This window comes from Oncorhynchus nerka, linkage group LG9b, assembly GCF_034236695.1.
Source record: "Oncorhynchus nerka isolate Pitt River linkage group LG9b, Oner_Uvic_2.0, whole genome shotgun sequence".
Lineage (NCBI taxonomy): Eukaryota > Metazoa > Chordata > Actinopteri > Salmoniformes > Salmonidae > Oncorhynchus > Oncorhynchus nerka.
Genome location: NC_088424.1, coordinates 31,900,694 through 31,916,876, shown reverse-complemented (window position 1 = coordinate 31,916,876; position 16,183 = coordinate 31,900,694). Strand labels below are relative to the sequence as shown.

The 16,183-nt window shown below is 44.0% G+C and overlaps 2 protein-coding genes across 2 annotated transcripts in view; one reads left to right on the top strand and one right to left on the bottom strand.

Moving 5' to 3' along the window:
• The first annotated feature begins 377 nt into the window (after positions 1-377).
• Positions 378-7,210, top strand: fzr1b (fizzy/cell division cycle 20 related 1b). The gene is made up of 13 exons (XM_029643018.2): positions 378-678; positions 1,048-1,200; positions 1,434-1,535; positions 1,682-1,873; positions 1,986-2,068; positions 3,489-3,672; positions 3,918-3,983; positions 4,155-4,257; positions 4,881-5,062; positions 5,369-5,602; positions 5,892-5,996; positions 6,316-6,408; positions 6,521-7,210. Exons 2-13 carry the CDS (start codon positions 1,126-1,128, stop codon positions 6,560-6,562), a joined length of 1,461 nt encoding a protein of 486 aa, XP_029498878.1. The 5' UTR covers positions 378-678; positions 1,048-1,125; the 3' UTR covers positions 6,563-7,210.
• Positions 7,181-16,183, bottom strand: part of LOC115114617 (importin-13-like) — a 24,074-nt gene continuing 15,071 nt past the window's right edge. The window contains exons 11-21 of the mRNA XM_029643017.2: positions 15,957-16,091; positions 15,587-15,718; positions 15,356-15,436; positions 14,983-15,120; positions 14,677-14,773; positions 12,927-12,979; positions 12,538-12,604; positions 12,385-12,443; positions 8,624-8,713; positions 8,103-8,284; positions 7,181-7,888 (exon numbers count right to left, since the gene is read on the bottom strand). Coding sequence (XP_029498877.2) covers positions 7,789-7,888; positions 8,103-8,284; positions 8,624-8,713; positions 12,385-12,443; positions 12,538-12,604; positions 12,927-12,979; positions 14,677-14,773; positions 14,983-15,120; positions 15,356-15,436; positions 15,587-15,718; positions 15,957-16,091 — 1,134 coding nt within the window. The 3' untranslated portion in view covers positions 7,181-7,788. The remainder of the gene's footprint in view (positions 7,889-8,102; positions 8,285-8,623; positions 8,714-12,384; positions 12,444-12,537; positions 12,605-12,926; positions 12,980-14,676; positions 14,774-14,982; positions 15,121-15,355; positions 15,437-15,586; positions 15,719-15,956; positions 16,092-16,183) is intronic.

Sequence of the window (16,183 nt, the reverse complement as noted above, 5' to 3'; positions counted from 1 at the left end):
AATGCACCGCTTCCTTTCTAAATCTGTGCATACACTTGTTGAGCCTCCTCTTGCTTATGCAATAAAGCTGCCTAAAACCCTGAGGGAATGTGCCCCCAACCTATGGGAATTTGAAAAACTACAAATACATTTACATCAAACTGAAATCCTTGACTATGATGAAGGTTAAATAAAATAAATCGGGAGAAAGAAGGGGGTGTCAGGATGAGGATATGTTGGTTCAGTGAAATCATTATGATGGTTTACTTTTTGCAATAGACTACCACACTTTAAATATTTTGTGTGCATTCCCGTGTTTTTCTTTTCATGAACAATTTCTCATAACCTACCTCAGTGCTCATAACATACGCCACGTGTCGCTGTTGAGCTCTGCGTCTATTGCAGTCCAGCTGATCGTCGCCATCTTGATTCAGACATAAACAACACCCAAGAGTTGCGATCTTTATAGCTCAGTCACAGATAGACCAATGCAAGGTTTAGTTATAAAAATCGTTGACTCAGTGGTTGCGATGGCAATTTAATGGTGTTGGTATCTTCAGGACAAAAATCAGCAATTTTCCTTGTCATTGGGAAAACGTCAACAAACTCGTGGGCGATTGAGGCATTTTAAAGGCTATGGGTGGTCTGTCCAGAAATAAACATGGCGATACGTCTGCTTTTTACTTGCGCTAACCAGTAGTAAGAAAGACATTTATTTTATTGTGTCGTCAGCTGATTATTGCTGCTAGCAGCCAGAGTTTGTTTGTAGGGGGGTGATACCATGACAACGGTGTGATTGACATCAGCACACATTTTTTGCAGAGTTCTTGGACAGCGACGATATTTATTTTACCCTGAAACGTCACCATAGTTATTCTCTAATTTACCAGTCGAAATGTGGCTAGTAATCTGGCTTTCTTGCAGGAGCTAACTAGTCAATCAGTGCAGCTTCCTGGTGTGCCGTCAGGGCAGCTTTCCTTGCTACTTTTAATTTGTGTCAGTAGTGTGGTTGACCACTAACCAGGATAACTGTCTTACACCTCTACTCTGACATTTTATTTCCTCCAGGGATGGGAGGCCAGTGACGTGTAGGGGGAGGGGGGGGGGACTGGACAGAGTTGCTGGTAGTGGTGGTGCTCTTGTAAAATGGACCAGGAATATGAGAGAAGGCTGCTGAAGCAAATCAACCATCAGAACCTACCAGAGGGCCAGCTGGCTAAGGTGAGTAAGGCGATCAGCTGTATCTCTGGTATTAAAAACAGAACTGCCGGCAAGAGGATTGGGGAGAGAACAGAAACAGATGTGTTTGAATAGATACTAACAAGTAATCCATTTTGAACTAATCTGGACGGTTGTCATGTATGGAGAGTGAAAAGCTTTGTGTAGTAGTGCATTCAACCAAATGTTTTGCCTATTGCACATGTTGACACGGTTTGTTTGTCTAACCATTTCAGTCTGGAGGTGCGACCTGCAGTCCTCTCCGTGTCAAATCTGGGGACCGATTCATTCCTACCCGTGTTGGAAGCAACTGGTGTATCAACTTCCACTATGCCAACGTAAGCAACACACCTTTCCTCCAATCGTGTACCACAAATTATATACTCTCTCAGCCACCGTCTCTCTCTCACGTACTCATTGATATGTCTGTTTTGCACACACAATATCATTTTCAACCCCTTATTTACTTGCTCATTCTCCATAGGAGAACTGTCAATCTCCCAACCAGAACCACAGGTCGAAGGATGCTGGATCAGACACGGGGAAAGACACTGTGGCATATGCTGCTCTGCTGAGGAACGAGTTGCTGGGGGCGGGGATAGAGAGCGTTCCAGACCTCCACACTGAGGACCGCCGCCACACCGTCTTCTCCCAGGACACACACAGCCTCTTCAGGGTGAGAGACGGAGAGAGAGAGAAACCCCCTTACCCCAGCACAAAACCGCCGATATACAGCGAGGCAAACTATCCTCACAATTAACATTCTGATTTGAATTATTCCTCCATAGTACACAGTCCACACTAAGAGAGTGCCTTTTGACAGTGGCAATGAAGTCTCGCCATACTCGCTCTCCCCACTCAGCAACAAGAGGTACTGATGAGTCCACTCTATGGACTAGTGACAACCACTGGCCTTAAAGGGACATTTCACAATTTTTCAACTTCATATTCATTATCTCCAGCATTTTCACATATGGTGGTGCTGAAGATGATGCATATGAAGTTGATTTTTAAATGTCCCTTTAAAGCAAGAATCTGCATTTGGTGAAACAGCACAACTGTTGGCCCCAGACCCTTTGTTATTGTTTTGTTGATGAAACTGAGGAGAGGAGTGTCCGGCAGCGTGGACGTTGTAAAAAATAACTCTGTATATATTTTCTGCTGTTCTTTCCCACGTGCAACAATCTACGAGTTGGGGGGGGTGGGGCGGGTTTGAAGTAACTTCTTTGTTGTTGCAATATCCCAAACGGACATGGAAGTTTCACCAAATACGGATTCTAGCCTTAACTGGCTTTAAGTGTGATGTTGGGTTTTCTATCCATTCACTATACAGGCACAGTTACTGTATGTTACATCCATCCACTATACAGTTACTGTATGTTACATCCATCCACTATACAGTTACTGTATGTTACATCCCATCCACTATACAGTTACTGTATGTTACATCCATCCACTATACAGTTACTGGATGTTACATCCGTCCACTATACAGTTACTGGATGTTACATCCGTCCACTATACAGTTACTGTATGTTACATCCATCCACTATACAGTTACTGGATGTTACATCCGTCCACTATACAGTTACTGGATGTTACATCCGTCCACTATACAGTTACTGTATGTTACATCCCATCCACTATACAGTTACTGTATGTTACATCCATCCACTATACAGTTACTGGATGTTACATCCGTCCACTATACAGTTACTGTATGTTACATCCCATCCACTATACAGTTACTGTATGTTACATCCCATCCACTATACAGTTACTGTATGTTACATCCACCCGCTATACAGTTACTGGATGTTACATCCGTCCACTATACAGTTACTGGATGTTACATCCGTCCACTATACAGTTACTGTATGTTACATCCCATCCACTATACAGTTACTGTATGTTACATCCATCCACTATACAGTTACTGGATGTTACATCCGTCCACTATACAGTTACTGTATGTTACATCCCATCCACTATACAGTTACTGTATGTTACATCCGTCCACTATACAGTTACTGTATGTTACATCCCATCCACTATACAGTTACTGTATGTTACATCCACCCACTATACAGTTACTGTATGTTACATCCATCCACTATACAGTTACTGTATGTTACATCCATCCACTACACAGTTACTGTATGTTACATCCATCCACTATACATGTCTGCTAAAGCAAAAATACAATACACACCAATATTTTTATAAACTTCCATAGCATATGGACCTCTATCGCTGGAACTTACCCCTCCCTCACTCCCATGTTTGTGTAGTCACAAGCTCCTTCGTTCCCCTCGGAAGCCAGCCCGTAAGATCTCCAAGATCCCCTTCAAAGTGCTCGACGCCCCTGAGCTGCAGGATGACTTCTACCTCAACCTGGTAGACTGGTCCGCTGGCAACCTGCTGTCTGTGGGCCTGGGGGCCTGTGTGTACCTGTGGAGCGCCTGCACCAGCCAGGTGAGAGTGAGGGAGGGGCCAGGTGAGAGTGAGGGAGGGGCCAGGTGAGAGTAAGGGAGGGGCCATGGGAGAGTGAGGAAGGGGCCAGGGGAGAGTGCGGGAGGGGCCAGGAGAGAGTGAGGGAGGGGCCACGGGAGAGTGAGGAAGGGGCCAGGGGAGAGTGCGGGAGGGGCCAGGGGAGACTGGAGAAGAGGACACAAACCTCTATTCTTGCTTATTTTCTATCCATGTATTTAACCCTGAAGGTGACAAGACTGTGTGACCTGTCAGTGGATGGGGACTCTGTGACATCAGTATGTTGGAATGAAAGGGTGAGTTTACAGCCCTGCTCAATATCTGTGATCATTCTGTTGATAAATACTTTTATGAGGAAAACTGGGACATTTAGTGTTCATAAAGGAAGACTGACACCCTTAACAAGACATGTATCATCTACCTTACATCTAGTCACTCACTGGCCTGGGTTGTGTCCATCCTCTCAGGGGAGCCTCGTTGCTGTGGGAACCCATAAGGGCTATGTTCAGATCTGGGACGCAGCTGGAGGGAGAAAGCTGACCAGTCTGGAAGGCCACTCTGCTCGTGTCGGTCAGTGATGCATGTCGATTTAGGTGTCGGTTTGATATGTTTTTGTATCCGTGTGTGACAAGATCTATTCTTTGAGAGGACTTCGTTTTTACAGTCTGATATCCGTACTTGCATAAATAGAAGGATGATTAGGTATGTTTTATAGAATGTTTTATAGTACTACAAAAATGAAGTATGCTTTAAATGCCAGGATGTCATACTCCTTTAGATTTTCATTGAGTACCGTATGAATTTGTTGCATGTTATTGAGGAAGAGAATAGTATTTTCAGACCCATGTGTGTTTGAGAACAGTTGATTAACAGCTGATAGTCATATAGGGGACACTGTACCAAAATTAACGAATGACGCAGAATTGCACGTTAGATGACATTCTCTGTATTGGTAAGCCTGGTATGTTAATTGTTTTTCTTACTGCATACATTCTTACTAAACTGTACGTTCTAATTAGTATGTAGTACAATTAGTAGACAGTATGTAGTTTTAGTAAGTAGTAGGCAAGACAGATTCTGGACACGGCCTGTCTATTGGATAAAAAATAAATAAAACATATAATTGCTTAGGTAATACCAGATGGAATGGGACTGTAACATGGTGAATGTACTCTCTCTGTCCCACTCTCCAGGAGCACTGGCGTGGAATGGAGAACAGCTGTCTTCAGGCAGCAGGGACCGTGTGATCCTCCAGAGGGACGTCCGCACCCCTCCGTCCGCTGAGAGGAGGCTCCAGGGCCACAGGCAGGAGGTGTGTGGCCTCAAGTGGTCCCCCGATCACCAGCACCTGGCCTCTGGGGGCAACGACAACAAGGTGAGCAGGACCACTTCAGGGTCATATTCACATCACTGGCTCCTGTTCAGTAGGGAGAAACTTTAGTGAGACAGCGGGGAGGTACTACATGATTTTCTCCAATAATCCAACACAGATGTTTGTTTTCAAACAGTTTCAGACAATCTCTCAACACTGTGAATCGACCCCCCCCCCCCCCCACTCCCCTTTGCATTCAGTTCATCTCGACTTGTCGCAACATTTACAATACTGAACGGGATCCGTAACTCTACTTCGAAACATTTTAACAACATTTGTGATTCTGAACACACCCTCCCTTATCCTCAGCTGCTGGTGTGGAACAGCTCCAGCCTGCTCCCGATGCAGCAGTACAGTGACCACCTGGCTGCAGTGAAGGCCATCGCCTGGTCACCCCACCAGCATGGGCTACTGGTGTCTGGAGGAGGAACGGCCGACCGCTGTCTACGCTTCTGGAACACCTTGACAGGCCAGCCCCTGCAGAGCACTGACACAGGCTCCCAGGTCTGCAACCTGGCCTGGTCCAAGCACGCCAATGAGCTGGTGAGGCACTACTTACTTAATACCTGCTCCCGAAGAATCAGCTTTCCTGCGTATCCGGTCCTAAGTTATTTTCTTTCATCACAGAGTAGAATTATGTAGTCAAACGTCGCACATCACTTTTCATGGAACACTAGGCTGAAGTAAATATTTTAATAGTGAAGTAAGGATTGCACACTCAATTGCTCCAACAAATACTTGTATTAGTTGACAGTGTTTTGATCGTAAAGGATATTAGTCAGGTCGGTGTTCATAAGTAGTGAATGGGTGTACACTCTATCATGTGTTTCAGGTGAGCACCCATGGCTACTCTCAGAACCAGATCCTGGTGTGGAAGTACCCGTCTCTGAACCAGGTGGCCAAGCTGACGGGACACTCCTACAGAGTTCTCTACCTGGTGAGACTGGTGGAGGGGAGTAGTTGGGTGTCTGTAATGTTGAATAACACAGCAAATCATCATCACCAATTTGCCACCTTCCTCAGTATGACATATGTAGAAAGTAGGGTTGCAAAATTCCTGGGACTTTCATTTAATTCCCTGGTTTTCCTGAAATCCTGGTTGGATGATTCTCAGAATAAGCAGGAAATCTGGAACCCTCCAACCAGGATATCTGTAAAACCAGGGAATTTTTTGACAGTTCCTAGAATTTTGCAACCCTAGTAGAAAGTACAACCTCAAACTCGATATTCAACTCTTTCTGTTCCCTCTCCTCAAGGCTGTGTCACCAGACGGAGAGGCCATTGTGACGGGGGCGGGAGACGAGACTCTGCGTTTCTGGAATGTTTTCAGTAAGACACGCTGCACCAAGGTTCGTGAACAAAACCCATCTTGTCATTGTTCTTTTTCATTTGGCCAGTCACAGGTTTGCTGCTTGATTATGTCAAATAAAGAACTTCCTTGTTGTTGTGTTCTTCCTTCAGGAGTCCAAGTCAGTGTTGAATCTCTTTACCAGGATACGATAGTGAAATGGGAGGAGGACTAAAGTAGAGGGGATCGGGGAGACATCACCTTGGACCCCTCATAAACCCCCCTTTACCACTCCACTGTAACTCAGTGCACCACAGCACCAACCATCACTACGAACAAACTCCTCACTTATCAATTCCACCTTTTTTACAGAGGACAGCTCCAACCACCACCAGCCTGCGAGCAGCTGTCCCACTAAAGTGATGTCATTGATTAAAAACGAACACAGCCTTCGAGTGAGGGGCTGGTTGTCTCTGTACAATGTCTGTCTTATATTTCTGTCGTGGATGTCCTGAGATGTTTTAGAATTATCATTAGGGCCAGCAGTTTTTTTTTTTATCTGACCATGTGACCTGACCAGGGCCTGGAGTTTCTACTGGTCAGGTCACATGTTCAGGAAAAAAGTCCTGTCTTTAGACATATACCTCCACTAATATAATATCTAAAATAGTTGAATATATAAAGTCCTCTCATCACGGTGTATCGTTTCTCAGCCTTTCCTACATAACAGAGAGAGAGAGGCTTGGAGGACTTTCTATATTTTGATAATATGTATCTGAACTACCATAGAATCCAACAGAATGTCATGATAATAAACGAGTACACCAAAAGAGTCAGCCTGCCCGAGCAGCTGCAGAGACTCAGATCTGTTTATTATTTTCTTTCTAAACATCCCTACAACTTTCTTAAAACATCATTATAACACAATCTTAACATGATCATGACATGCTTATAACATGATCATAACTCAGACCCCACTAAATACCTGGGTGAAAATTGGCTTTAAAAAATATATATTGGATAGTATCACCCTTCAAAACAGTTGTTGGTTTGTATCACGCACATCACCCACCATGACCCAATGTTGTCACTGCTCTCTTTGGGCCGGATTAGAGTTTTCTTCCCTCTGTTCTGCCTACGCCATAGAGTCCAGAGCAGGATATAACTTGATCAGACAAACAACTGTTAATCACTTTTCTGAAGAAACCATGATGCCTTTCTTCACATGGCCATAACAATAGTAACATCCCATGACATTAACACAGGGACAGTTTTACCTGGGAACTTCAACCCCCCACAGAATACATACTACTGCAGCCATGTGAGTGCACCGCCAGCATAAAGTTGATACAATTCACACAAAGTCCTTGTCGGGGGACTCCAATCCTCTGGGTTTCCCTGAACAGGTCTTGGTTCAGACAAGGCGAGTACTGCAGCCACACTAGTAATCTGCTGAGTAGCCAGTAGTGCCCTGCATACCTCGACACAACAGCGAGAACTCCTTCACGATCTCCTTAACACGCCGCTTGTTTGTCTGTTCCCTGGGAAAAATAGGGTGAATGAGATAGATGTCTGAATAGATCAGAAAATAGTTCAAACATGTACATAGCTGTTTGCACATCTTGGAGGACTGCTACATAATGATATTGTTCCAGAGACAAATTCATCTGTCACGGTGAGATCGGAAGGTCAGAGCAGTGTGACTACAAAGAACCTGGAACGCCAAATGAGTGTATGAATGGATGTGTAGGCTACCTGAGGAGTTGCTGGCTGAAGGTGTCCTTCTGCTCCATGGAGACCTGGGCAGAGGGGAACCCTGGGACATGTAGTCCTTCCTTTAACCACTGGGCCAGCAGCACAGGGCAATGTCTGTTCAGACAGAAAAGCACCTCAGAGAAGTGCTCCGTCAGACAGCAGAGAGACTGACTTCCAACAATCTGGTGATGACACAGAGGGAGAGGAAGTTGTAACAAGAAGCCCAAGGGTGAGCACTGACTGAAACATAATTATACCCATTCATTGGCCACTATTGTGCTTAGAGCAGTGGTTCCCAACCTATTTCAGTTGCTGTACTACCAACTGAATTAGCATTTTACCGGTAAGCCTATGGTCTCATGAGTCTTCTCAAGTACCCCTTGTGGATAGTCCAAGTACAGGGGTCCTAGAATCCCTGGTTGGGAACCACTGGTCTGGAGGACTGAGTCACTGACTGCAGTCTTGTCCTACTCGTGAGGGTATTTCTTTCCCACACACTAACAGAGATACCAGTTGATTACCTCCAGGATGGTGTGGACGAGAAGCTTCCCGTCCCTCTGTAGCACCTGACCAATAGGAGGGATGTCTCCACAATGACAGACCAACTCCATCTGATGGGGAGGTACAGAGGAAGGATGTATGGAACAGCCACATTATGACAGGAGGGGTGCAGAATAAACAGGAGTTATGCAGGGATGCAAAATAGTCACCTTTTGGGGATATTCACCTTTTTAAATCAAAAATAGGTGACCTACGTGCTTTGTATAAATCTGAGAACAGTTTGGGAGGGGGCTTTGGATCACTACTGGTTGTAGGACGAGGCTCAACCAATCGTTCACATAACAGAATGCAGCATGCGACTGAAGAGAGAAAAGACAACCAATTTGCTAGTTACATCATCGGCCTGCGCTCTGGAAAGACAGCGGGAGAGTGGAAATTATGGAGGTACATTTACAAATGTACCTCCATAGGAAAGGCAGTTTGCTCGTCTCCTGAATGATAACGAAGAGGTAGGTGAGAAGCCTGATCACGGAAACGGAGTGAGAAGGTGATGAAGCTATTTCATGAGCTATAACCGAAAAACTACTGGCATTTGGAAAGTGTGGTAGAACAAGTATTGTTAGCATGAAGTATCTTGCTAGCTGGATGGAATTCTCCGTTAGCTAGCCAGAGAAATGTTGAGCAACATTAGCCAACTTAACTGATCAAATAATTGAGTTTATGGTGTGAAATTAGCTGGCTAATAGCCAGACAGCTAACGTTACAACATCAGATGAGCTAACATTAATATCCTAACCAATTCGCTGTAGTATTAAATGGTATACGACTCCTTGGTGTTCTTCAAGTTATAACGCGTTAGTTGCTTACTGGACCCTGGCAATCTGTGTGAAATGTTAACTAACTAATGAACTATCTGTGAACTGATGTTTTCCCTCTAAAGTATGTGGTTTATTTTCCGAATGAGAGAATTAGGTGAATAATAAAAAATATATTTAACATTTATTTAACTAGGCAAGTCAGTTAAAGAACAAATTCTTATTTACAATGATGGCCTACCGGGAAACAGGGGGTTAATTGCCTTGTTCAGGGGCAGAACGACAGATTTTTACCTTGTCAGCTCGGGGATTCGATCCAGCAACCTTTCGGTTCAACACTACGCACTAGGCTACCTGCCGCCCCTGAAAATGAGGTGTTGCTTGTTAAACAAGTGGATTCAGGGATGAAGTGGAGCTGGGCCTGGCTTAAACTGGATGCCACCATAGAGGTGAAAGGAACACCACTCACTTTTTCAGTCAGTGGATTAAAGGGTTATGCCAGGTGTACTCTGCCTGAAAGAGATCAATTATGCCAACAAAGGGTTAGCATGCTCTGCTGGCACATTGTAGAACAGATGTCCACAGGCAGAAAGTGTACAATGTGTAGCCCAAAGATATTGCTTTTGTTGTGTTGAACTTGACAGTAATTTTTTATTTTTATTTTTTATTTCACCTTTATTTAACCAGGTAGGCTAGTTGAGAACAAGTTCTCATTTGCAACTGCGACCTGGCCAAGATAAAGCATAGCAGTGTGAACAGACAACACAGAGTTACACATGGAGTAAACAATTAACAAGTCAATAACACAGTAGAAAAAATGGGCAGTCTATATACAATGTGTGCAAAAGGCATGAGGAGGTAGGCGTATAATACAATTTTGTATTGTAGTGATAAATGATCAGTTTTGTAGTGATAAATGATCAGATGGTCATGTACAGGTAGAGATATTGGTGTGCAAAAGAGCAGAAAAGTAAATAAATAAAAAACAGTATAAAAACAGTATGGGAATGAGGTAGGTGAAAATGGGTGGGCTATTTACCAATAGACTATGTACAGCTGCAGCGATCGGTTAGCTGCTCGGTTAGCTGATGTTTGAAGTTGGTGAGGGAGATAAAAGTCTCCAACTTCAGCGATTTTTGCAGTTCGTTCCAGTCACAGGCAGCAGAGTACTGGAACGAAAGGCGGCCAAATGAGGTGTTGGCTTTAGGGATGATCAGTGAGATACACCTGCTGGAGCGCGTGCTACGGATGGGTGTTGCCATCGTGACCAGTGAACTGAGATAAGGCGGAGCTTTACCTAGCATGGACTTGTAGATGACCTGGAGCCAGTGGGTCTGGCGACGAATATGTAGCGAGGGCCAGCCGACTAGAGCATACAAGTCGCAGTGGTGGGTGGTATAAGGTGCTTTGGTGACAAAACGGATGGCACTGTGATAGACTGCATCCAGTTTGCTGAGTAGAGTGTTGGAAGCCATTTTGTAGATGACATCGCCGAAGTCGAGGATCGGTAGGATAGTCAGTTTTACTAGGGTAAGCTTGGCGGCGTGAGTGAAGGAGGCTTTGTTGCGGAATAGAAAGCCGACTCTTGATTTGATTTTCGATTGGAGATGTTTGATGTGAGTCTGGAAGGAGAGTTTGCAGTCTAGCCAGACACCTAGGTACTTATAGATGTCCACATATTCAAGGTCGGAACCATCCAGGGTGGTGATGCTAGTCGGGCATGCGGGTGCAGGCAGCGATCGGTTGAAAAGCATGCATTTGGTTTTACTCGCGTTTAAGAGCAGTTGGAGGCCACGGAAGGAGTGCTGTATGGCATTGAAGCTCGTTTGGAGGTTAGATAGCACAGTGTCCAATGACGGGCCGAAAGTATATAGAATGGTGTCGTCTGCGTAGAGGTGGATCAGGGAATCGCCCACAGCAAGAGCAACATCATTGATATATACAGAGAAAAGAGTCGGCCCGAGAATTGAACCCTGTGGCACCCCCATAGAGACTGCCAGAGGACCGGACAGCATGCCCTCCGATTTGACACACTGAACTCTGTCTGCAAAGTAATTGGTGAACCAGGCAAGGCAGTCATCCGAAAAACCGAGGCTATTGAGTCTGCCGATAAGAATATGGTGATTGACAGAGTCGAAAGCCTTGGCGAGGTCGATGAAGACGGCTGCACAGTACTGTCTTTTATCGATGGCGGTTATGATATCGTTTAGTACCTTGAGTGTGGCTGAGGTGCACCCGTGACCGGCTCGGAAACCAGATTGCACAGCGGTGAAGGTACGGTGGGATTCGAGATGGTCAGTGACCTGTTTGTTGACTTGGCTTTCGAAGACCTTAGATAGGCAGGGCAGGATGGATATAGGTCTATAGCAGTTTGGGTCCAGGGTGTCTCCCCCTTTGAAGAGGGGGATGACTGCGGCAGTGTGGGGGGGTAATTTTTTTTGCCTTGTGCACTTGATCGATGTCTATAGTGGCCACTATAATAGAGCAAAATTAGAATGCCTGTTTGTCTCATTCTATTTCTACTATAAGGTGTTTTTTCCCCAAGTGCAATATTTATATGTGTGGTCACAAGCGTTCTATTATAAAGGCTGTCATGGCTAACTGCAATATTAGTGTATTGTTTTTTTTCTCAAGACTGTCATTTGCAGTAAAGTCTAGGCAACAAATAATATTGGATTTCTTTCTTTACATTTTTTAGCTCTGAGTTAGGTTTACATTAACCACTTTTTATTTTACACACAGTGACTGATCATGTAGATCATATTATTTGTTGTTTAATTAGTTCAAACCTGCATTTCTCCCTAGCAGGGATTTTTTTCATGTTTCAGTGAAGAAAAAGTGTAACCTTTTTGGGCCCTCATCAGTGTGCACCCCTGGTTATGACTTCCAGTCATGAGCTAGTACAAGAGGTAAAGTTACTTGTGAAGTGATTGGTAATGTGTCATCATCGCACCTACTTAACTTACAAAGAACATACAGGCTGACTTCGCTGTAGGCGTCTCCGGGAACTTGAGTGACAGGACCCCTGAAAAAGAGTTGGTGCAGAACCAGTTGTATACACCTGCCACATTACAGTGCACTTGGAATTACAGTGTGGGTTACATGGCAAAGTCTCTCACCGCAGTAGAATAGAGCCTTTACATCTTGATGGTCAGACAGGTAGAGGTCAGGCTTCCTTTTGAGGGCCTATGGAGTCAACAACACACACATAAGCCCCCTTTTTACTTGGTTGTAACATGCGTCCTTTGTCCTGATCTTGTCCACATTCTGATTGTGACCACATTATTTGAAAGGTGTAGATGATTGAAATATGCATTGTGATCTGATTGTGATCAAATACACCTATCAAAAACGTGGGTACAATCGGAATGTGGACTAGATCAGGACAAAGGACACATGTTAGAGCCAGGTATAAACGATGCTAAAGATACACACACATAGATACACAAATATTTATCCAGAATGTGATCTCTGAGACAGAGAAGCGGACTATAAAAATAAGACAGACCTGGGCATGGAGTTGCATGAATGACTCAACAATATCAGGATGTTCCCTTGGGCCTGAAAAATAGATGGAATAGAGAACACACATAAAGATGTCAAATAGGAAATACATTTGAAGTCATATATTATATATTACATACACCTTAGCAAAATACTTTAAAAAAAAATATATATATATATTTTTATTTTTTACAATTACTGACATTTAATCTTAGTAAGAATTCCCTGTCTTAGGTCAATTAGGATCACCACTTTATTTTAAGAATGTGAAATGTCAGAATAATAGCAGAGATAATTATTTATTTCAGCTTTTATTTCTTTCATCACATTCCAGGTGGGTCAGAAGTTTACATACACTCAATTAGTATTTGGTAGCATTGCCTTTAAATTGTTTAACTTTGGTCAAACGTTTCGAGTAGCCTTCCACAAGCTTCCCACAATAAGTTGAGTGAATTTTGGCCCATTCCTCCTGACAGAGCTGGTGTAACTGAGTTAGATTTGTAGGCCTCCTTACTCGCACACGCTGGGATTGAGGTCAGGGTTTTGTGATGGCCACTCCAATGCCTTGACTTTGTTGTCCTTAAGCCATTTTGCCACAACTTTGGAAGTATGCTTGGGGTCATTGTCCATTTGGAAGACCCATTTGCAACCAAGCTTTAACTTCCTGACTGATGTCTTGAGATGTTGCTTCAATATATCCACATAATTTTCCACCTCATGATGCCATCTATTTTGTGAAGTGCACCAGTCCATCCTACAGCAAAGCACCCCCACAACATGTTGCTGCCACCCCTGTGCTTCACGGTTGGGATGGTTTTCTTCGGCTTGCAAGCCTCCCCCTTTTCCCTCCAAACATAACGAGGGTCTTTATGGCCAAACAGTTCTATTTTTGTTTCATCAGACCAGAGGACATTTCTCCAAAAAGTAAAATCTTTGTCCCCATGTGCAGTTGCAAACTGTAGTCTGGCTTTTTGATGGCGGTTTTGGAGCAGTTGCTTCTTCCTTGCTGAGTGGCCTTTCAGGTTATGTCGATATAGGACTTGTTTTACTGTGGATATAGATACTTTTGTACCCGTTTCCTCCAGCATCTTCACAAGGTCCTTTGCTGTTGTTCTGGGATTGATTTGCACTTTTCACACCAAAGTACATTCATCTCTAGGAGACAGAATGCGTCTCCTTCCTAAGCGGTATGTTGGCTGCGTGGTCCCACAGTGTTTATACGTGCGTACTATTGTTTGGAAATTGCTCCCAAGGATGAACCAGACTTGTGGAGGTCTACAATTTTTTTTCTGAGGTCTTGGCTGATTTCTTTTGATTTTCCCATGATGTAAAGCAAAGAGGCATTGTGTTTGAAGGTAGACCTTGAAATACATCCACAGGTACACCTCTAATTGACTCAAATTATGTCAGTTAGCCTATCAGAAGCTTCTAAAGCCATGATATAATTTTCTGCAATTTTCCAAGCTTTTTAAAGGCACAGTCAACTTAGTGTACTTCTGACCCACTGGAATTGTGATACAGTGAAATATAAGTAAAATAATCTGTCTGTAAACAATTGTTGGAAAAATGACTTGTGTCATGCACAAAATAGATGTCCTAACCAACTTGCCAAAACTATAGTTTGTTAACAAGAAATTTGTGGAGTGGTTGAAAAACTAGTTTTAATGACTCCAACCTAAGTGTATGTAAACTTTCGACTTCAACTGTACTTGGAAGATGATGTGAGAATCAAATCTCAATTGACTTTCTCTTACCTTGCTGGAAGATAGAGAGGGTGGTGGATGTGACCAGCTCAATAAGGGCCTGGATGGGGCTGAAATGATCTTTCTCACCTGCAAATATGTGGACCATCTAGAATGAAAGAGATCCAGTAATTCATAGAAATCATTGTGGGCACATTTAAAAAGTGTAAGGCAAGCTATCAGTGACTATATCCATTCAGCTATTGTTTTATATGGGGTCTTTTCAATGAAATGTAGTAAATTATTCTGAGTTGAAATGGGATTCACCCCGACCCGAGCATTGAATCTGATTTGGATGGTTGGTCTGTTTCGGCCCACCTGGCGTGTGAGGTCGAGAGCAGAGGCTTGTGGGAAGGCGCTGTAGATCTGTCCCAGCATCTCACTGAGCTGTTGCACCATGGGAGCAAAGTCATTGAGGAGGGTCTTTACGGACCTCTCAAACACCCCACACACTGCCTACGGAAGAAGACATGCTGTGAGAGAGTGGGAATCTAGCCTGTAATCCAATCTGAATATCACTTCGTTTCACTAGTGCTTCAGAAGTTAAACAATCGTGAAATGGAGCAATATTCACTTCGGATTCCAGGCTAATGAAGGACAGTATGACTATGTACAGTACATATTCAGATAGACATACAGACCCATTTAAATGTTTCAACATTCTCATGTACATATAGAATACATTACTTACCTCCACCACTTCTGAGTCACTGAGCCACTTGCTGAGGATGGTCTGGATCAATGTGAAGACCTGCTGTAAGACCACCACCACCTGACAGAGCACAGACAATGTAAACAGGATGACAGTAGTTATGGGTGGTGAGAGAGGTTCTGAGACAGAGAGGGCGAAAGAGGCAGGGAATGAGAGAAGGTGGGAGAGTGTAGAAAGATAGAGAGAAGGCAGCGTTGGGAGGAGACTCACTGGGTTGGGCCTGGCCTGAGCTGGGGTGGTGCCCGCTGACCCCTCGTCCTGCCTGCTGATGTCCAGCGTAGTGAACAGACTGGACAGCATACCCAGGATGTGGATGATAGACAGCTTGGCAGTGGAGCTGGGCTACACAAAGGGAGAGGGAGATGGTTAGATCCAGACAAACTGAATACAGAGATACATTGGGAGCAAAGGTTACAGTAAGTGTGGGTGGGAGGATAAAACAGGCAGGAAAGAGACACACAGTAAGGAAACCTATTTACATGGTATTTTACTGTATTGTAAGTCTGTGCTCAACACATGTATCTTTTAGGTGGTTGCATAGACCAAGTGCACTGTATAACCATCATTTCCTTGTTCTTACCTCCTGGTGTGCCAGGGTGTCTAGCCTCTGGATGTGGGGGGTGAGGAGGGTGGTCAGGCTGCCCAGGATCTCCTCCATTGGCAAGGCAGAGAGTAGGAAGCCCAGGCCCTGCATCAGCCACATGCACTGGCTGCTCTGCACACACACATGGATTCACAAATATAGTTTTAAATTCCTATATTTACAGAAAATAAACAATCTGCAGCAACAGTCTAAAACGTGATCAT